A 23,145-nucleotide genomic window follows, 5' to 3' on the forward strand; every position below is an offset into this window, starting at 1 on the left:
ACAGCAAGGCATCGAGGATAGGAGGATCAGACTAAAAATTATCCACACATGCAGATTTTGCAGTTAATGAAGTTCTATGGGATTTGTGTGGCTTATGTGGTACCTTCGGGTGGATTCAGTCTCGGGGAGGGGTTCTCCACCCTTTTCTGCAACTTCCAATGAAATTCAGGGCTTAGTTTATGCAAATGGTTGTCATTCCTTAATCTATCGCCCTCTTTGCTTTCCGCTGTCCTTCTTAAAACTTTCTATCAGCTTCCGTCTCTACATCAGTCTATTCGCGAGAAAGTCTCCACTTTATCATTCCCAGTAAAACGCAGTAGGGTACTTTCTCTTAGGATGATTTGACCAATGTTGTGATGCAATGTTGTGGTGGAGTGTTGTGGCCCAGTGGATTAGTCTCCGGACTCTGAAACAGAGGGTCGTGGGTTCGAATCCCAACCATGGCGTAATTTCCTTCAGCAAGAAATTGATCCACAATGTGCTGCACTCAACCCAGGTGAGGTAAATGGGTACCTGGCAGGAATTTATTCCTTGAAACGCAGCGCGCGTAACAGCTGCACTGCTAAAGCCAGGGTAATTATGCTGCATATATACTTTAGAGCGCTTAGAGACTTCTGACAAAGTAAATATTGAGCGCTATATAAGCAAGTATAATTATTGTTGTGATACATTTGATACCGCATCAAATGGAAATTTAAGCATGACTCTAAGTCAACAGGGGGAGGAGGGGGGTACTTTGATTTTTATTGACAGGGATGTGAGGCTCGGAGCTTGAAACTTTTACCAATTTCATAGGGTTGTTTGACAATGGATACATGTACATGTAGGTAACCATGTCTAAGAATTTTTCTCAAAGTACAAACCCATGTCTAAGGATTTTCTTTGAAACATACTGTAGACCCATTCCCTAAACAAAAAAAAACATGCATCCCCACCCCGAAAAAATTGCATGTATATATATATATATATATATACTTATACTTGAATTGAACTCACGTCCCCAAGAAAAGTAAACAGAATGTGTATCACCGCATGCCACCAATACTGTAGGAAAGCAGAGATGCACTGTATATTTACGGCAGAGCGATGCAAGTTTGATTCCCACTTTGGCAATCATGCCGATTTCCAATGGGGGTTAACAGTAACTTTTTCCTTTTGTATTTTCACTAAACATTTGGTGGCTACCATAATACAGACATTTCCAGGGCTTTTAATGGGGATCCTTAGAAGTATTTGTTTGTTTTTCAGAAACGGATCCATGTCTAAGGATTATTCAGTTGAAAAATGGGACCCATGGCTGAGGATTTCTTGCAAAAGCAAGAGGCATGTCTAAGAATTTTTTTGGCGAAAAACGGCCCACTGGAGTGGCACATCACCGTGTGCGCTATACATGCAAGTACCCTCCCTCCCCCTCCCCAGGCTAAGTCAAACGTAACTCTTTGTAAAATGCCCTCAAGGACTGCCGAATGTAGTCAATGTGGCTGTTCTTATTTCGCTATTCACCAATTTTCCCACTTGTAGTTCCACCTGCAGAACTTCATGTCACCATAACTGCCTTTATTTTTTACCCTTTTTTTCCATGTGAAGTCCCACCTGCAGAACTTCATATTCACCTTTAACTATAATCATTTACATGTTTTTCCATGTGTAGTCCCACCTGCATAACTTAATTTTAACATATTCACCTTTAACTATAATCATTTACATTTTTTTCCATGTGTAGTCCCACCTGCAGAACTTCATGTCAACATAACCGACTTCAACACCACTGCGGTCTCTATTGCCTGGGGTACAGATATTCCTCTTTCGGATGTCAGCAGGTTCGTGATCAGCTACTGGGAGACTGCCAACAACGCATCCCTTCAGCAGATCACTGTGGCCGACCCTAGTCAGTTTGACTACACCATAGTCGGTCTGACCCCTGGTACTGAGTATGGCTTCCTAGTCGATGCGGAAGGCACGGTTCAGGCAGTCAATTCCATCCAAGTGGAGCAGTACACAAGTAAGTCCATTCCTAGTCCAATGCTCTAACTAGATACCCTTTTCCAGAGCTGCTAGCTAGTATGATGGTGATCCCCAAGTCTGCGCACCTTTGAGTTAAGATTTAACATGAAATCTTTTTATTTCACAAAATCTTTCAGTTAATAATGTTCCTTATATGATTATGAGTAAGTGTACCAAATATCTCGTAAAATTGTGAAAGAAATATAGGATTTTAATGGTAATAAACCTCGGGCAGTCATTTTTAGATTGAAAAAAAATGGTACCCCATGTCTGCGCACCCATTCTTTGTACACGATTTGGGTATTTTGATGAGAAAGGCTGCATTTTTAGGCTGTCACATGAAATGCCCAAAATTCATTATTTTTCCACCATTTTGAGTCAGATTTTTTAATAACTGTTGATGTGTTGTGTGTGTAAAGTTTGTGTTCGTTGAGTATCTTCTTTTATTAGAATCGCGCACATACGCGTGTGCGCAGACAAGGGGGACTGTGCAGATTTAAGGGAACTTGCCTTCCTGATTTTCAGTAATTAGTACTGCAAAGTGAGATGGATACTGATGGTTTCATGTTTTATGTGTTTTCCTATGGTATTTCTTTGAATATACTTATTCCCTCACCAAAATATTGATTTTCAGATTTTGTAGTACTGAAACGTTCTTGTTCAGGTTGCCAGCTCTGCTTTTCATTAATTTTTTTTTTATTTGTTTATTCATTAGAACATATTTATTCAGGTACAAAAGATCAGCATAAAACTGTTTTTCATCAATGACCATATCATTCATGAAAACAAAGTCAAAATCTAAGTCAAAGATAACAATGCTTGGTAACAAATATAGTTTTACTTAAATGATAATATGAATCAAACTGAAATATTAAAGTTATCAAAAGGGAACAGTTACTAATTATAAAACTACTAATTGTAAAATTTATTCACTGATAAAAAATACTGAAATGATAGCAATGAATTAATTATGGCATTAATGGAAATATATAAAATCAAGTGAAACAATGACAATCAGTTATTAATGTTTGTCTACAATTATAAAATATCAAAGGGTTAAGATCATTACAAATAATAGCAACATGACATCAATGTTAAAGAGGAAAGAAAATTGTATATTACAATAAATGAAATGTAAGTAAGGGTTAGTATAGACGAAATCATTGGATTACAAATACTATTCGGAGAGATCTGAAGGGTAGAGGAATATTGGTAATAACATGAAAAGTAAGGAGAGATGAAAAGATGAAGAATTGAAATGCAGTTATAGTTATAAGTTGATAAAGGAATTTATCGTTGAATACATGTAGCTGTTCGGTCATTCGTGTCTGTAAGTGCAATGGAATTTCTTTTTCTTTGATGGACTGAAAGGCTACAGTATGTGGTTTAGTGGTTCTGGCTCTCATCTTTCAAACAGAGAGTCGTGGGATCAAATGCCACCCATGACTTGTTTTCCTTCAGCAAGAAATTTATCCACACTCTTCTGCACTTACCCCGGGTGAGGTGAATGGGTATCGGGCCTGATGGAATCCTTGAATGCACCAAATTTTGCTGATGAAGCAGTATTGCAAGCTAAAGCTGCGGGGATAAGTTCCGCTTTGCATCCTCTTGAAAAATTATTACTGTATAAGCCAGTTCGTAGACTCTACGCATGATCAGAGGAAGGTCATTTGTACTAAAGTGACATGGTGGTTTGAAATCTAATGAGATAAGCACCATGTCACGTGGGAAGTGAGAATTTGGATAGGCCAATAGACTACTTCATTAATCATTTCCTAAACATGGAAAGGTGACCATAACATTCATTCTTTTCCTTAATATTTTTTAATATTTCAAGCAGCAGTGTCTCGGTTGGACCTCCAAATTGTCACGTGTGAAGTGACTTTTTATAAATTATTTATCTACTGCTGCTTGACACCAAATAAGGAATACGTAAAAACTGAGGATTACAGTTATGAACGATTTAATCAAACCTTTTCTTTCCTGACACACCAACTTTGATGTCTTGATTATTCATATATTCTTTTGAATTGTCGTTTTCATTTACATCCACAAAAAACAACAATGCGTCCACGAGCGACTGGTATTTCACAGTTTGCCAAGTACATTGTGCAACATGCTATGATATGCATTCAAAGTAGGAATGCAACAAATACCTTCATAAAGTGTTCATTGGTGTGCTATTCTGGTCACCTGGTCTATTCAATTTTTTCATCCTGCTATGTAAGGCAAGCTTACGTAATATCTTGCTTTGAAATCTGCCTATCATAATGAAAGAAATGAGAGGCCATTTGACCAAAATTGTCCATAGTGAACTACGAACTGGTCTATTCCTTTATACTTCAGATCCCGAGAGTGTTTCAGAGATACGAATCCTTCCATCGTTCAGAGGCACGATCAGTGTTGAGTGGGATCGACCTAATGGCAACCTGGATGGCTACATCTTCAATGCCAGGGAAGTGGGATCAGACGACAATAATGTGGCAGTTAACGATACCATGGACACTGTGGTCTACGGATTTGAAGGATTATCAGAACTTCCGATCATTTTGCTTATTGATATAACAACGGTCATTGGGACAGGTGATCGTCAGCTGGAAAGCTTGGAACCTGCAGCCATAGATACTCGTAAGTATCTTACACCATAGGATAAAGTTTCGGTTTATCCTTTTTTCACACCATTTCTCTTATACAGTCACCATGCAGTTGAATGGTTGCGGTAGACAAGCAAATATTCAGGTATGACGCTGCAAGAAACTTGCGATCAATTGCAAGTCTTTTTTGGTCCCTAAATAAATCATATGTCTTGCTATCAATACTCGATTTATAATATGCTTTTTGAAACAAGGACTGTAAACTGATTTGCTACAGCTAATATTGATCTATCAGTTTAAAATTTCAACAGAATACTTTTGCAATTGATTGCTTCTATGCCGCTGCGTACATGTACATGATATGTAACATGCAATCTTAAAGGGGAATCCAACCCAAATAAAAACTTTTTTTATAAGAAAAAGAAAAATCAAACAAGTTGATAGGTGAGAGTTTGAACAATATTGGACAAAAAACAAGAAAGTTATGAATTTTTAAAATTTGTAAATATTGGTAATCACTATACCTATGGAGACTTCAAATTGGCCGCTTATGTGATGTCATAGTGATGAAAGGCAAGGACTACTCTTCCATGTACTTCAATATATATTATGGCTAAAATGTCATTTTCCCCAAAAGTTTTATTTCAAATTGTATTTTCTTTCAAGAGGACATAAAGCAATATACTACATGGGTTATATTTAGATTACTGCCCCAGGGGAATGGGCAATTAGGAGAAAACCACAAATCCCTGATAATAAAGTACATGGCCTATGGGAAAGTTGTCCTTGCCCCTTGTCTTAATTTACTTACCCAGTTGCCAATTTGATATCTACATGGTATTAGTGATCTCAATTTCAAAGCAGCTATAACTTTCTTATTGCTTGTCCGATTACTTTCAAACTTTCACCATTCTGTTTAATTCATTTTTCTCATTCCCAACACAACATTGTATGGCCAAGGCTGGATTCCCCTTTAATTGATTGATATGTCGTAGTGCGCGTTTCCTCTTGGCATGATCTGACGAATGCAGTAATGCCTACTGTACAAAATTGGGACTTTAAGTCAGATTTAAATCTCTGTAAAATACCTCCCAGATCTCTGTCTTGATGACATTTTGGAGCCACTTTTGGTGTGTTTGCAACTTCTTATTTGTCCACCTCTATTTCGACAAGTTACTATTGTATATAATCAATACCTTTACAGTTGCCCATGTTGTTGAAGTGAATGTTATGCGTCGTGATCAGAATTCCATAGAAGCCGAGATCAGTGCACAGAATCCAACTGGTTCTTGGAGTAGGTAAGTGTTTTCTTTGAAATTCAATAATCCTTATAAAAACTTTTTTTCATGTCACAGTTATAAATGCCATGATATTAGTACCATTTGTAAAAGATCCTTATATTTTCAGTTAGATAAAAAAAATTCTTTCTTTGATGCTTTCTTGATAAGAAAAAATCATTCAACTTTAAAAGATTGTAATTTATCTGATCAGGGCTGTGTGGAGGCTTTTCAATTTTTGCTTGATTCTGTCTCTCTTGTTTCTTCCGATTTTTTTTTATAGTTAAAGCCATCCAGGCTCTGACGCCAATGCTCTTACTTTAAAAAATACGAGACGATTCTTTTTTTTTCCTTTAACCCTAAATCTCCCGGGGTATTTTGATTTTTGTCATTCCGGGGGGGGGGAGGGGGGCATTATGGCCATGTAGAGGGGATTTGTTGAATTACCATCAAAACTTTCAAAGTTTATAGATATAGTTATAAAATATGGATATAGGGGTAATCAAGTATCTCTGACAAGTCTTAGGTCACATGATCAAGGTCAAATGTTATTTTTTGTCAATGAACATAGTATTGTATCATCATATGAATTGTGTTTTTGTGAACAATTATGTTATAGTAGTTTTCAAAGTCAGCACTGCTGCTATATTGAATCATGTGATGCAGGTGAGACTGCCAGAGGCACTCCACTTGTTTAATAATTGCAATGACTTTAATAGCCATATTTATTACCCCTGCAGTGTGACAACAGGATTATATGTCAACGAGATGGTCACCGATAGCATGACGAGAAACTGTTGAACTCCATTAGTTGCAATTTGTTCACGGTGGAATTTAATTCTCTGAATTCTGGTACGCTCTATACTCTCTATGTTGAAGTCGAACTAATCAGTGGAGATAAGATAGTGCCTCTGCTGCTCCAGGCAGCTACAGGTAAGAATATGATCTATTTTCTGTATTAGTGTGACTTCTTGGGCCTCGTCTTTCAAAGAGTTGCGATTGATTGATCAATCGCAACTACGGACAGCCAACAAGGTCAACATCTATTATGCATGTTTAATCAAAATATTTTCTATGTATGATGTATATTCATGGAGTCATTGTCTTGTTGATTATTCCTTGATTCTCTTTGTTTACAAAGAACATTGCAAATTTCATTTGGAAAAAATTATGCCATTGATGGAGTTCTATAGAGTCACGATTGATTGAACAAAAATAAAAGAATAAGAGATTTTAACATTATTAAACATTTTGAATAAACATTTTGAATTGATATATAACATTGAATTACTGAGTACATTTTGTCATGATGTTGATAATGACGACCAATAATTTTGTTTTGTTTACTAACATCAATACACTACTTTGATCCTCAAAGTCCCAGAATCAGCCGCCAATCTGCGGATCACTGTCATCGGCATGGACTACATCCTCCTGGCATGGGACAATCCTACCGGAATGATCGACAGCTACAACGTCTCCTACTATCCTGTCGATGACACGACAGCGCTGATGTCGGAGGTCGTTGAGGCTACCGCTGGGGGAAATGAACTAAGGGTGGATGGGCTAATAGACGGAATGAATTACTCTTTCAGTGTGGTTTCGCTCCTAGAAGTCCAGGACAACATGCAGGAGATGGGGGCACCAGTTGAGGTTTTTGCAGGTAGGGATCGAGCTCCATGGCTTGTGCTCCGGCGGCAATCACTCCAGCGACAATTGCGCGGCTATAAATTCCACACACTAATCGAATGACTACCTTCAAGCCTGGATTTAATAATGTATCCTACCCTAAACCTAACATGAAACCTTACTGCAATCCTAACGCTAACTCTACATCTAGAACGAAATAGAGCCGGGTCACATGTCGTGTCACCAAAGATCAATAAGCAAGCACTCCTTTTCACAAAGATTTATGACTGAACAACCTAGTTGGTTTTCTTGATTGGTTACTTTTGTTATTGTTTGTGCAATAGATTGTGCAAATGAACTATTTAGTATAAATTCTGTCTGATTTGGGATACAGGGCAGGCTCCTTTCATAATGCTTCAGGCATGTTCACACAGCTGATTTTTGTGATTGAACGCACAAAGCAACTATACAATTAATCTTGAATACCCCTTTCTCATCACCGCCCTTAAACTAGTTTTAAACTAGCTTAATGTGCAATGAGAATGGTCAATACAGTCTTGGAAGCAATCTTCCAAACCGGTTCATAAAACCACCTCAAGATGTAGTTTTCAAGATTGCTTTGCTTCATTAAACTGGTTTTAGTGTAAGTTAAGACTCAACCGTTCTTCACGAAGCGATCTTCGCACATTTTGAGCGCACTACCCCGCACACTGTTTGTAGAATGTCTACACTGCGGCTTCAAATTTTGCTCGAAACATGTCGCCCCACTAACAGAGTTCACATAGCAACAAGGCCACTTTACATGAACTGGTTTTGAAAACCACATTCTGCTGATCAAATGGGAACGCTAGCAAAGCGATCCTCCAAACTGGTTTCCTGATCCAGTAAACTAGTTTTAGAAAGTATAATAATATATAAATAATAAATGTAAAGTATCCTAAGTGATTTGTGTCAAAGGACCAAAGTTTACTTGGTATGTCCCCCATCTTACAAAGAATTGCGATTGATCAGATCAACCACACTCTATGGACGACCATCAACATCAAAAATGCAAGTTTGTTCAAAATATTTGCTAGATATGATGTATATTCATACATTCATCATTCTTTTGAAAATTCAGTTTGATTCTCTTTGTTTACTAAGGAGATGGTGAAAATTTCTTGTAGAAAAAAATTATGGTATGGATGGATTTCCGTGCACTTGAGATTGATTGGATCAAGTGTAACTCTTTGACGGGGCTATTTCCTTCAGCGCTTGTCACTTTGGCTTCTGTGGAGTATTGCATCAACATTTTGTGTCTGACAAGTTGTCAGATCTGACAACTTGCCCAGAACAGCTCAAGCTATTAAAAGATGGGGTAATAATAGAGCACCTCTTATTAGATTCAGGCGCGGATCCAAGATATCCGAATTGAATGCATTTCTTCTGCCCAATTGTCTGGGGACAAAAGTCGTTCTATTATGTTTATGCATGGGCCGGATACTTTCATTGTATGACGTCAGTCTGCATCCACCTCTAAATAGATTATATCTTGGTAGATGGTGCTATATATATTTATGCGTATTATTTTTAGTTGCTGTGTACTAACTTTAATTGAACTCTTTTCCTTCTCTTTGTCCAATAGTTGTTGGAGCGGAAGGCAGCTTTAACATCACATCGTTTGATGAAACTAGTATTAGCATCGAGTGGGAAGAAATTAACGTTGATGAGTAAGTAACTTATTCAGATCTGCCAGCTAGTACTGATTTTCAGTATTTAGTCCTGAAAAAGTGAATAATACTGAGCGTTTCATGTAAAATACTGATATCTAAAATTTCAGTTCATGGTTTTTCCTCAATGTATGGGGTATTTCTTTGAAAATACTGATTTCCTTGCCAAAATACTGATTTCAGCTTTAAGAATACGACTACAGGTTAGCAGGTCTGCATTTTGAATCTTAAATGGAGTTTAAAAAACTTGCAAAGTTTAAAGTGGATGTTGATCATGATTTTCAGATAAGTAAAAGCAGAAAAAATATATATATTAGTGAATCTTTGGAAAATATCTGTCAGAGAATACCAGAATTTTTTTATATATTTTCTGCTGTCACATGCGAGCAGATTCATTATATTTCAATATCTGCATTATGGTGAAATATCTTGAGTAACATTTTTTCTGCAAAGTAATATAGTTTTTGCCTAAGAACATAAAAAGGACATTATGAGCCTATCATTCTCCTTTAAATCGTTGCCCGCCATGGACAGAATCACTCCAGTGCCACATTAATTTCAAGGTGCAATATTATGAGGGGTTTCGCATGGACTATGCTAATTCAGCTCACAGTTATAGTTTTTGATTGGTTTATTGTAAAGAAAAGCTTTGTGTGTACACAGTACAACACAATGCACACATCACTTTTGCTTATGTGTTTATGAACAATAGACTTTGACTTGAGTCTAACTTGGCAATTTGCATATATGACAATGTATGACATATATTAAACAAAGCAGACAAAGAATATATTTTTATTCAAATCACTTTTCTAGGGGGGAGGGGCGCTAGACTTGACATTATATCCTGATCAATGTGAATTATGTTATGAATTATTTCATAACGACTCCAATCCTCAAAATCAAGAAAGGTGAAAAATAAATGAGCGATTCGGCTCAGGTTACACAGGCCTAATTACAACTGGCATGCAAAAGATATTCATTCGAGACAACCCATTCTCAATTTTTAAATTTGATATTGCTGATTGACAAAAGTGAATGAATATGACTGACAATCTTACACTGGTTCTAGGCATGGTACCCACTCAACTTCCTTTTTCCCGAATTGGAAAGATATATCACTACTTTGGAACTATTTTTTTACTGGCGGAAGAATAAGGGCCATTTTACTCTCTCAAGTGATGAATTTGATCCTGTCAGATGTAGACTGTAGTCCTCATAAATGCCGATTTATTTTTAAATGAGCCGGTCGAGGTACCCTTTTCTGGTCAGATATGGAATGTCGGACATATATCCTGTTCACTGGCACAAGTAGTAAACATTTAACCCTTAAATTTCCTCCTTATTTTTTGTGAATTTTTTAAGTGCCACTTTAACTTACAAGTCTATGGGAAATGAATTAGGCCTGTGATACCCTCAGACAGCTTAACCTCTGCCTGGTGAATCAAAGAGGGGCGAGTCCACCCTGGGTGGATTACTGATGCCTTATGTGTCAGCGTGCCCCTCCCCTGTTCCCTAAACGGAGGATGCGGTGGAAAACAATGTGTCCCTCAGATAGGATGTTAAATGGAGGCCCATGTAGAGTACAGTCACCATCTGTGCACATGAAAATCCCGCTGCAGTAATAGCAGAAGAGCACAGGAATAAACCCTAATGTAGTGGTCCAACTGCATTCCCCCAATCAGTTATATCGGGAGGAGAGGCCTTTGGGTCACAGTGATTCTGTTCACTTTTCGCCTCCAAGGCACACGTCGTGGCGCCAGACAAAAATAATAACGATAAGAAAACTACATGGACTCAATCCAGCTACTTTAACTGTTTACATGCTCTGTCATCGTAGGTACTTCCTCTCATACGATGCCGAAGAAGGACGGTCTGGCAACGTGACCGTTGCTTCCACTGAACCAAACACCTACACCTTCACCGAGTTGACACCGGGAACATCTTACACCATTGGTGTTAAGCCTGGAATTTACTCAGTCATTGAGAAAACGCAATTGACACGTAAGTATCGATATAATATTGATGGAAAGCCAGTCACGATGGAGGTTATTTTAAATGGGAAGTGAATTGACCAAGGACCTGTTTCATAGAAAAACAAACTAATTTGCAATAATAGTTAAAGGCCAAGTCCACCTCAGAAAAATGTTGATTTGAATCAATAGAGAAAAATCAGACAAGCACATTGCTGAAAATTTTAATCAAAATCGGATGTAAAATAAGAAAATTATGACATTTCAAAGTTTCGCTTACTTTTGACAAAATAGTTATAGGAACGAGCCAGTTACATCCAAATGAGAGAGTCGATGATGTCACTCACTATTTCTTTTGTTTTTTATTGTTTGAATTATACAATATTTCAATTTTTACGAATTTGACAATTAGGACCTCCTTGCCTGAAGCACAAAGTGTTCAAATAATGGAATTCTACGTGTTCAGGGAGGAATGAAACTTCATTTCACATGACAATGACGAAAAAAAAAAAAAAATCATATTTCTTTTAATAAAATAAAAAAGAAATAGTGAGTGAGTGATGTCATCAGTTCCTCATTTGCATACCGACCGAGATGTGCATATAACTGTTTTTCTTAATGAAGCAACACTTTAAAAAAACCATAACTTTCTTATTTTACATCCGATTTTGATGAAATATTCAGTGTCAAGCTAGTTGAATTTTTCTCTTTTTATTCAAATCAAGTTTTTCTTGGGATGTACTTGTCCTTTAAAAGTAATTGCTATTGGAATCCTTTAATCTGATTGGCTAATAGAAAACTTGTTATAGAAATAGTTATTGTAAAATGCCTTTATCAAATTGGATACAGCACTGTGTGCTATACCGTTCTCTCATTGACTGTGTGTTATAAATAGATAGTTTTGAAATATACCTTTTGAGGTAACTATCGATAATACAGCGAATTAATTTTGCCTGAAATGTAATTTGTGTAAACAGAAACTGTAAGGTTTGTGGAGGAAAAATTTTTGTTTAGTATTTCTTAGCATTGATACACCTACTGTGATTTGTACACATATGTTATGAGTGGTTCAAGTGGGTCTGTATCACAAGACTCTACTGCTCAGAGTGGTGCATTATGGGTAGGCATTTGGGCCAGATTTGACAAGTTTAGGACCTGAGGTGGTGCTTTGCAATACTGCTGGTTCTTATTGGTTTTAAAAGGAAACAAAACCAGAGGGAGCTGATGGGTTCAATTTCAACTTCAATTCAATTCAACTTCAATATAAATTCAATTTCAATTCAACTTCAATTCCATTTCAGTTTAATTTCAATTCAATGTATTTACCATCAAATGTCAGCATGCATAAAAATATGACATGAAATAACCATAGTACATATTATTTAAATTGGAGGGATACCGTAAATAAACAAATTGCTGATAGGCAGGTTCCAAACATACATTTGAATGAATAGAGCCAGACAAGCTACAGTATCTTCTAAGCTAGTTTTGCAAAGTGCTTTAGTGGGAAGTAATTCATGAATGAACATTTGAATGAATAGAACCAGACAAGCTACGGTATCTTCTAAGCTAGTTTTGCAAAGTGCTTTTGTGGAAAGTAGTTGATGAAAGAAGATAAGAACAGGGTCTTAATGTAAGTGGCTTTTTATTACCAATCCTTGTATTTCTTCATAGATAAAATAGTAGGGATGGGAGGAAAGTCGATCTAAAGAGCACCTTTATAGCGGGGACCCTGCTAAAATATACCCTGTATAGGTGTTGTGGGAAAGTATCTGGACTTTCAACCTCAAGGTCCGGAGTTCGAATCCCACCACAGCACTCGCATCTTTGGGAAGGTGTTTGCCGCTCTCCACCCAGGTGTAGTAAATGGGTACCCGGTAAGAAGGAAATCCTTGAATTCTCAAGCGTCCCATCATGATAGCCGTGCTAAAGCCGGGGTAATAGTATGCAGTGCTTAGAAACATTTGTATTAAGTGCTACACTCTATATATTTTGCCTACAGTGTATTATTTTTATTATTTGAAAAAGCTACACAGACGTTTTATAAGGTACCTAACTGACCTGGTATTGTCTTTAACTGCAGGTCCAAATCCACCAAGAAACTTACGAACCACCATGGTTTCCTCGAGGAGCATAACGGTAAGCTGGGATACGCCTTCTGCGGGTGGTAGCGAGGAGTATCGCATCACCTACTCTCCTGCGGGGGGTCAGCCTACGTCCCCTCAACAGCTATCAGCGACGTCGATAACATTCACCAACCTAACGCCTCTGACGGAGTACAACTTCACAGTCGTGACCCTCTTTGAATCGCTTGAGAGTGGGGAAGAGGCAACCACGGCAAGTGAGTATTTGTGAGAGAACGTTGGATGGAAGTTTTGTCAGCTTGTGAGAGCCGTGCAGTGTACTTTGAAGTTTGTTTTGTTTTTGGAGAGCTGGAGATGGAATGGTGTATTTGAAGCCTCATAAGATTTGTCAGAAGAATATAGAGAAAAACTATAATGATGATTGTGATTATGATGATGAGGAGAAGGATTTTTTGATAATTATTGTCATTGTAATGAAGGTTTGATGATGATTGTGTTAATGTTGGGGAAGAGGAGAATGATGATGATGATGATGATGATGATGATGATGATGATGGTGATGATGATGACGACGATGGCGATGATGATGATGATTATCATGATGATGATAATGATAATGATGATGTTGATGATGAAGATGATTTCATGATGATGTTGTAGATAATGATGATGAGAATGTTGATGATAATGATTTCAAAGATGATGTTGATGAAAACAAAGTAGTGGGAGGAGTGATGAATAACAACCATAATATTACAATATCGTTAACGTAAAGATAAGATAATAGTGACATGGATGGATATGAAAAGGAGAAACACCATTTGTTTGGTTGCTGCTATACCCAATAATTTTATCCAACTTTCAGCCACTTCTGCGCAGACGCTCAACCTGGAAATAACAAGAAATTTCAGCACTGAATTCACAGTGGTATGGGATGACCTTGACACCAACGACTTTCACAAGTACTGCGTCAGGTATGCCCCCTACGAACCTTTGGCATCGGGAGGTAGGCAGCAGGAGATGTTTTCTAAAGAACGGAACGACCGAAATGCGCGAATCTATGGCCTGAACCCGGGGCGGGAATACACGGTTTACGTCACGAGTTGCGACACTCTCTCCCAGCCAACGGGACATGCAAGTGAAAGCATTTCATACAGACTAGGTGAGAATCGGTCTCTTCGACCTGTCAGTGGTTCCAATAATATGCCACTGGGCTTCCACAAATGTTTAGAAGATTAAAATAGCTGTGGTAGGAGGGAATACTGTGCATATACTGCTTGTAATAATGATAATAATAACTAGTTCATATGTCTAAAGCAATTTTTCAATGAGATACATAATGCTTATGTTAAAAATAAGTCCCTTGTTGTTTTAATAATACCAACACGCTTATATAGCGCATATCACTGCGAAATGCGTCCCTATGCTCTTCATTGGATATTATTACCCTGGCTTTAGCCCCGCAGCCTTTTACAGCGCGGTGGCATTTCAAGGAATAAATTCCTGCCAGGTACCCACTTAACTCACCTGAGTCGAGTGCAGCACAATGTGGACAAATTTCTTGCCGAAGGAAATTACGCCATGGCTGGGATTCAAACCCACGACCCTCTGTTTCAAAGGCCGAAGACTAATCCACTGGCCCACAACGCTCCACTATTGTAGGATAATAATGATATGTTAAGCTTATGCTTAGATTGAAATAAATCAATCTCTATGCGCTTTACAAGGGAAAGGGAGATGCACATAATAAATACATATCAATATATATATGGTTCCTTGACATTTGCTCAGGTTACAAGTGCTTTGCTGAAAATTCCATACATTAATGTAATAAGCAACCCTGGATTTGACATTTTTTCACCCTGAACCTAACATGAAACCCTATTGCAATCCTAAGCCCGGAGCAATTGTTTTACATGTGTATGTGTGTGTTAAGTATAGGTAGAGAATTAGCAAGTGAAAAGACTTTAAACAAAAAATTGACATGCTGGTTCTCCCCTCATACATTTTGTACATAGTTTTTGTGGCTCAACTTACCCCAGAAGGTGGCTCAAACTTACCCCATATATGGGGCAAGTTGAGCCATTTGACATCGTTTTTTTCAAAGGTCACGATGACTTTCAGTGTGGGGATAGAAAAATATATATATAGGTGGAAAATATTTCAGAATTAAATTTCAAGACAAGGTACTTATTTCGACAAGATTATTAATCATATCAATTCTAACATGCGAAAAGCAAAAACTGTCACAACTTACCCCGCCTTCCCCTACATAATATAAACCATTTAATAAACTTTTCAATTTGCCAGTAAAAATACACATAAACCAATGGCCCGAATTCACAAAGGTGGTTTTGAAAACCCACGGTTGAGTCCATGGTTTATGCAGATTTCCTGTATAAATTACGCTTATTTTACCGCATATATTTAAAAATGTCTGATGCTGATGCGCGCTTTTGTCACAATGTGCCAAATTGACACCTGTTGCTATGGTTATCCATGCTATTTTACTCATGAGTCCACTGTTTGAATTAATGAGTCCACTCGTCAGTGGACTCATGCTATTTTACTCATGAGTCCACTGTTTGAATTAATGAGTCCACTCGTCAGTGGACTCACGAATAAAACAGCGTATCCAACCATGGAAACGGGCGTCAATTTGGCGCACTGTTTTCCCACTCCCATCGACCATTGTTGATGAATATTTCCGCTGTTTTATCTCCACAGCTCCCGCTGCTATCTCTGAAATCAGCATCAGGGAGGGCTCCCTCGCTTCTCGTTCTGTGACGCTGGAGTGGGTGCGACCGCAGGGTAACCGCACGTACTACCGGGTGACCCTTGACCCCGCAGACGAGGGCACTGTGGACGGAAACGAGCCCCCTTTCAACCTGATGGGTGATGATGCAACGAGCGTGGAGATCGAGAACCTGGCCACCGGGAAGGGCTATACCGTCGGAATAACCGCCTTCAGTGGAGATAAAAGAAGCGCGGAAACGACCTTCCTTTTCTACACCTGTGAGTGTGTGTCAAGATAATGATTATTATGATCATATATCATATCAGTTGGCATTCATACAATATTATTTCCATACTATTATATTGTACACTGGTGTGTTGGCTCAGTTGGTAGAGCGTCCGTCTCACAACTGGGAGGTGGGAGTTCAAACTTTGGCCGCTTCAGACCAAAGACTTTAAAAGATTGGAGATAGAACCTCATCGATCTGATGCTACACAGCAACTGCCAGGCCCACATTTCAAGTCTATTTCGAATAATAAGATATGGATGGATGGATATTGCTTGCAATGTGCAGTGCAATATATGTGTGTGTGTTTCAGATCTGTAAGGGCACTTGTTAAGTGAATAAAAAATAAACAGGATCACACATGTGGATATTTTTATCTCTATACAAAGAACTTGCAATATCAAATATTTATTCACGGGCAATTAAAGAGCATAATTGATAGCTCATGAACAGGATTCTCAAATAATGCATCTTATTTGGTTGAAGGGCACATGCTTCCAACGTGCAATGATTTCCCATGATAATAAGCCGCACTCTTTCCTTGTTGAACTCGTGAAAAATAATGCGGACTATTTCTGTATTCATGAATGCAAGTTTTTTTTATTGCTGAGCCATGTTCTCCTGAGCCCCATCCAATATGAACTATTTGAGGATGAATTTATTAAAGGGCTAATGGATGAAGATGGACTACAACTTCACTATCGAACCTGATTTATTACTTAAGTTGCCATTATATTTTTTTATGAATGTGTTGATTTTTCTTAACTATTGTTTTGAAAGTTATGAATGAGAGTCATATTCACATGCTATATATTGTTAAGAAAAGTCTATTTTGATAGCACTTATCTGTTTATTTTATGTTGGGTGCCTGATTTTAACCCTAAATCTCCCGGAGTATTTTGATTCTTGTCATTCCCGGGGGGGGGGGCATTATGGCCCCCCCTTAAGATCTCGGCCGCCGATCGCGCGAGCGACGCAAAAATTTGCACACTGGTAGTGTGCGATGTAATCTTCAAGGCTGTATGGTAAAATTTTCCAAAATAATGAGATTTTATTTTATATGAATTAATTTTGCTACTTTATGCATAAATCATACTTTTTGCTCTAATTCACTAAATGAAGCTCCTAGAATGCTAATTTTTGGTTTTAAATTTTTTTTTATATCATTCTTAACAATCTTAATTCAAAAAAACTTTGGTTTGGAAATAAATTTCTTTTGTATTTCATTGTTTTATGAATTTCTTATGTATTTCTTTGTTTTTTTACTTTTTGTTTTTTATTGTTTTTTCAATGGAAATTGTTCCAGACATAATTCTGATCATAAACAAGGCAAAATTAATTAAGTTTAATCAGTAAAAGTAGAAATAATGATACATTTATGAATTTTGGCTAAATATGCAATTTGCATTGGATTTGTACATGAAATCACGTTTATAGGCAATTTTTGGTCTGACATGCACTTGCATAATGTCGTAACCGCGTACCCGGGCGTCACAACTTTGGTCTCAAAATTTGCGCGAGACTTGAATGTAAAAAGTCAGTGAGCTGCGAGGTGAAAAAATTTCGCGCAGCAGATATATCGCGAAAATTGTTGAGGGGGGGGCCATTATGCCCCCCCCCGGGAGAATTAGGGTTAAGACTTATTTTGTCTTAGTCTTTGGCTCCCCACAGTAATGTACATTTCTTTGTATTACTTTTGATTAACTCGGTTCACTTTCCTTTTTCAGTTATGTTTGTTTCCTATTTTGTACATATTTGTAATGTTTTTATATTATTGTGGAAATAAATGATTTGATTTGATTGTAATATTTGATCCTTTCTTCTTCGTTCAGTACCGGACCCTCCTCAAAACCTTGTCGTCTCTGAGATCGAGGTAGAAACAGCAAGGTTGAGCTGGGATGATCCTGCCGAAATGAACATTGAAATCACGGATATAGTCTTGACAACATCCCCTGAGACGCCGTCTGTAACATGTAAGTCTCTTCTACTCTTTGCCATTTGAAATTTACTCTTTGCCATTTTGAAATTTACTCTTTGCAATTTGAAATTTACTCTTTGCAATTTGAAATTTACTCTTTGCAATTTGAAATTTACTCTTTGCAAACCATATGGGTTTCGGTGTTTTGTTTTTCAGTGGCGCTTAATGCCTACACAGAGGAACTGTCTGGCTTTGTCCCAGGGCAGACCTACACTGTTGCGTTGGCCTCGGTGATCCGGCCTGGTCAACAAGAAATCATCGGGGACCCTGAAATCTCATCTCCATTCTTGATGAGTGAGTATTTCTTTCAACCTCTTTTGATCAGTTTTTTTATCTTCAAATGGGCAACGTTGAAATCTTTCTGAATTTTCTTCCAATCGTTATTTCATATGGTATCAAACAAAAGTGAAACTGTGATCAAAAATGCCTTTATGATTGAATTAATTGCCAATTTGCATGGAAATCAATGATTTTGTCCTTCTCATGGTGTAGCCAATTTGCTAATTATTTTCCTTAAAATATTTTTACAATCAATAATAATGATATTTATAGTTATATAGCGCTCATTAGACTTTGTTTCTAAACACTTTACATTGAAAATAGATAAAACGAGTGTAGACTAATTGGCCATTTACCCTTCAACTTCATTAAACCAGTCGAACAAGATACATATAAAAAAAATAAGACATGATAGGTTTGGGACCCCATAGAAGCAGAGCTTGTGAAAGGGACCCCTTATATACAACATTATAACAAGATTTTTGATGGAAGAATATTTACAATGATAATCTATAGTGAATAAAAAAATAAATGCATTAATCTTTATTCCTTTTATCCCCCTCACCTTGTTCACATTTAGAACCTGCCGCACCAACCGGTGTCATTGCAACAAACAATGATTTGACCAGGGTGACTGTACAATGGACACCAAGTGAGGGGGTAGTGGCTCGTTACCGATACTCCTACGGCCTTCCCGGTTTGACGGTCCTGGGTAGTGGGACAACGACATCGTCCGAAACCTCCGTTCAGCTGTCGGACATGATACCTAGTACGCGTTACGAGTTCAATGTTTGGGCAGAGAGTGATCGCGCAAGTGGAAGCGAGACCAAGTCCAGTGCTATTGTTACGGTCAACATCGTCACAAGTAAGTCCTTACATATCTAAGTTTAGAGGCACCTTGGCAAAGGTCAGAGCTGGGTCTTTCCTGCAGGAAACCTAGAAGAGTCTTTTCATTACAATACCATCTCATTTACCACAGGTGACCAGTCTACCTAAACCCAACAGTAGGTCACCCAAAATTTTGACATTTTAATCTAGTTTGAAAAAGCACAGCCATAGCTTTGAAAGGATATATAATTTGTCAAAATTTATCAACAATGACCCACTGAAATACTTGATTTAATGCTGAAGAAACAAAGCATGAGCTTCAGAAAATTAGAAAAAACAATGTTTGTGAAGATTTTCTTCACTGAAGCATGAGATGCGCACACTGTGCAATTTCAAATAAACTTCCAAGCAGTCCACAAAAACTTGTGTCAAACAAAGTCTTGTATCTTGTCGTCTAATTAACATTACAAGTTGGAATTTTAACAGTATAAAGAATGACAATTACTCAAGCTAATTGGCTAATTTTGGCATTTTGTAGACAAATTAACTATTTTGGCTATTAACATGTCGGCCATTGGAAATGTCATGCTCCTGTGTGATAAAGTTGAGTGTGCATTGCAGGCATCATATCATGCACTTGTGTGTGGGCTTCCTTGATGGGGGGATTGATATGAAAATAGCCTTAGTCTGCTTTTATAGTGTGCATGTATACATGTATATGCGTCATCAAAAGTAGATAATGTTCTTTACATCATTTTTTATGATATCTCTCCTTTTTTAATCCCTTTTAGAACCATACAGCCCATTGTTCACGGCGAGCGTACCGACTGCTACGTCCATTACATGGGCATGGAGCTCAACTTCCACGAACATTGCCAATTTTGTGATCGCAATCAAAGATGCGACAGGTGCAACGATCAATACACAAAGCGTAAGTTATCTATTGGTATCTATTGAGAGAATAAAGATCTATCATTGCCATTGCTACATTAATTTGATAATTATGATATTCATAATAATGATAATAATAATATTAACGATGATGATAATAATTGTAATGCTTATAATAATAATAATGATGACAATGATGATGATGTTGATAATAATAGTAATTATAATAATGATAAAAGTAATGATAATAATGATGATGATAATAATATTAGTAATAATTATGATATTAATAATGATAATGATAATAGTAATGATGATGATAGTTATAATAATTTTAATAATAATGATCATAATAATAATAATAACAATGATGATGATGATAATATGAATAATGCTAATAATAATGATGATTCTGATAATAATAATGAATAATGATAATAATGATGAAAGCAATAATAAATATAAGCTGACATGTTTATTTTCTGGCACATCACACACAGTAGATTGCATCCTTTTGTGCTAAAATTATAAAGTTAGAAAAAAATAGCTTTGAAACAAGAAAAAACATGTACATACATCTACACACAGTTCAATATCGGACACCAAGTTCACTGGCAAATAATCTAAAGTGTTATATAAGTATCTCTTAAGATAATATTTTGAAGTTATATAAGCGTGTCAATATTTTGCCCATCCTTCAGGTCCAAGGTTTCAGTTATACCGAGGAAGGTTTGGCCCCGTTCACTTCGTATTTTGCTGTACTCCAAGCAGTTTTCTTTGACGTTCCTAGCGACCCTGTAAACGCTCTACCAGTGTTAACACTACCAACCAGTAAGTTTAGAGATTGGGGCAGTAGTACAAGTACTAGTTAGTCACCATTATTATATTCTTTGGGCTTGTATTTGCTTCATACATTTGTTATTTATTTCTTTCGTAGAATTGCATGAGTGTACGTGTACAGGGCTCTTTTTGTAAAACAGAACTTATGATATTCAAAAGATTACCAGTACATTGTTTTTTAATAAAACTGAATAAATGATTTAATAAATAAATTCAATTCAAAATGGTTTTAGATAAAAAACTTTCATCACAGCACAGAGCCGAATTACAAAAAGTTTTTACAATATAAAAGATTGAAATCATAAGGAATAAACAGAGTGTGGCATACAACAACAAAAAAAGTGATACAATAAAAAACAAATATGGTACACAAAGAGAAAAAAAATATATATATATATAAATAAATGAATGAATGAATGAACGAACGATTGATCGATCGATCAATTGATTGATTGATTGATTGATTGATTGATTGAATGAATGAATGAATGATTGAAGATTGAGTGAGTGAGTGAGTGAATGAATATTATTAAAAATCCAATATTCTTCTTTCCAATCTTCCCAGATCCCAGCGAGGTCACTTCCCTATCTGTCAGCAAGACCGGTAATGTCAATGCAATGGTCAGTTGGTCAACTCCGTTGCGTCCAAACGGTGTCATCGCAAACTACACCCTGGGTGTCTTTAGGTCATCTGACGATGGAACCCTCACACCGGTAATATTTGAACCTTGAACCTCATCTTTTAATGCCTGATATTCATGGTGCTAATTTTATTTTCAGGCATGATATTCTCCCGACTTTTTATTTTTTAAAATTTCAGATTTTTATTTTGAATTGGTTTTTCTTTTACTTTTTTTGGTGAAATCCTTTGCCCATGAACATTCCATGCTGTTTTTTACTGCTTTTCTAGGTCAAATGATAAAACTATCATGCTGACTCACCTTGAAAAATCACTTTCAATTTCTTTACTATGCAAGAGCTTGTAACTGCGATTGGGGCGCCTCGGACTTCCGCGGTGACTTGGCGACCGTTGGCTATTTTTCAGATATCATTTTCAAAGGGGAATATCATGCCTGTATTTTGATGTATCCAGGATCTTAGATAAGGTTTTCTCGAAGCAAATTTGTAAACAGAGGGGGTGCACATGACAATTTTCATAGATTTATGATATGAGAGTGAGTTGATCACCAAAAGCAAAACATGATTGAATGATAATAATAGTATAGGATTTATATAGCGCACATATCCACCTTGTTCCGGTGCTCAAGGCATTCCTATATTACCCCCACTAAGCTAGTCTACAGATTCCAGTAAGCACAGCTTTTTGAGGGTTTACTTCCTGCCGGTAACCATTTACCTCACCTGGGTTGAGTGCAGCACAATGTGGATAAATTTCCTGCTAAAGGAAAGCATGCCATGACTAGGAATTGAAGTCATGTCCCTAAGATTGAAAGACAAGAGTCCTAACCACTAGACCACGACGTCCCCCTTTTTGTTGCTGTTGGGCGATTCAATAAATTAATCACTTCTTTGTAAGTCCAACCTTACCTTTTTAATTCTCCATTCTTAATGATCAGCTGAAGCCATATTAATTTGTGAGCAAAAAATAACCACTTTAATATGAGCAAGAAAACAGAGGCAATTTTATACAAGGAGGTTCCAGATGGGGGGAGTAGACAAGCATATTTTAAGGACTTATTCGTTCGTTCCAGAAGGTTTAAGTAAATATAAAGTGACCTAGAGATAATTTTCTGCTTGGCTGGGCGTATTTTATATTTATTATGTGCGAAAAATGTACCTTACGTCTTCACAAAAGAGGTACCAATCACATTTTTCTTTCGCTTTTAACACAGACTGAAACTTTCACCATTAACGCTGCGGAAGGACTCTCCGATTACTCGCAAGAAGTGGTAGACTTGACTCCAGGATATTATTACGTTTTCTCAGTGTACGCAACCAATCAGGTTGCATCTGGTAACCCCCGGTCCAGCACAAGAACCTTGTTTGCCGAAACCGGTAAATACAAACAACTGTAG

General features: G+C 37.2%; 2 protein-coding genes across 3 annotated transcripts in view; both read left to right on the forward strand.

The window, feature by feature from the left end:
* The window catches only part of LOC121406170 (fibronectin-like), a 41,952-nt gene extending 35,262 nt beyond the window's left edge, over positions 1 to 6,690 (forward strand). Inside the window, exons 23-26 of the mRNA XM_041597189.1 lie at positions 1,724 to 2,002; positions 4,351 to 4,632; positions 5,803 to 5,896; positions 6,616 to 6,690. Coding sequence (XP_041453123.1) covers positions 1,724 to 2,002; positions 4,351 to 4,632; positions 5,803 to 5,896; positions 6,616 to 6,676 — 716 coding nt within the window. The 3' untranslated portion in view covers positions 6,677 to 6,690. The remainder of the gene's footprint in view (positions 1 to 1,723; positions 2,003 to 4,350; positions 4,633 to 5,802; positions 5,897 to 6,615) is intronic.
* The window catches only part of LOC121406171 (phosphatidylinositol phosphatase PTPRQ-like), a 28,436-nt gene continuing 11,980 nt past the window's right edge, over positions 6,690 to 23,145 (forward strand). The window contains exons 1-14 of one of the 2 annotated variants that reach the window (XM_041597192.1): positions 6,690 to 6,808; positions 7,254 to 7,538; positions 9,129 to 9,213; positions 11,054 to 11,217; positions 13,270 to 13,527; positions 14,136 to 14,432; positions 15,998 to 16,285; positions 18,126 to 18,266; positions 18,428 to 18,565; positions 19,131 to 19,415; positions 20,170 to 20,309; positions 20,971 to 21,100; positions 21,675 to 21,823; positions 22,963 to 23,125. In XM_041597192.1, the coding sequence (XP_041453126.1) occupies positions 7,295 to 7,538; positions 9,129 to 9,213; positions 11,054 to 11,217; positions 13,270 to 13,527; positions 14,136 to 14,432; positions 15,998 to 16,285; positions 18,126 to 18,266; positions 18,428 to 18,565; positions 19,131 to 19,415; positions 20,170 to 20,309; positions 20,971 to 21,100; positions 21,675 to 21,823; positions 22,963 to 23,125 (2,482 nt within the window). In that variant the 5' untranslated portion in view covers positions 6,690 to 6,808; positions 7,254 to 7,294. Of the gene's footprint in view, positions 6,809 to 7,253; positions 7,539 to 9,128; positions 9,218 to 10,413; positions 10,416 to 11,053; positions 11,218 to 13,269; positions 13,528 to 14,135; positions 14,433 to 15,997; positions 16,286 to 18,125; positions 18,267 to 18,427; positions 18,566 to 19,130; positions 19,416 to 20,169; positions 20,310 to 20,970; positions 21,101 to 21,674; positions 21,824 to 22,962; positions 23,126 to 23,145 lie in introns of those variants that run through there. The other variant, XM_041597193.1, reaches the window with a different exon arrangement.

Source organism: Lytechinus variegatus, chromosome 19, assembly GCF_018143015.1.
Source record: "Lytechinus variegatus isolate NC3 chromosome 19, Lvar_3.0, whole genome shotgun sequence".
Taxonomy (NCBI): domain Eukaryota; kingdom Metazoa; phylum Echinodermata; class Echinoidea; order Temnopleuroida; family Toxopneustidae; genus Lytechinus; species Lytechinus variegatus.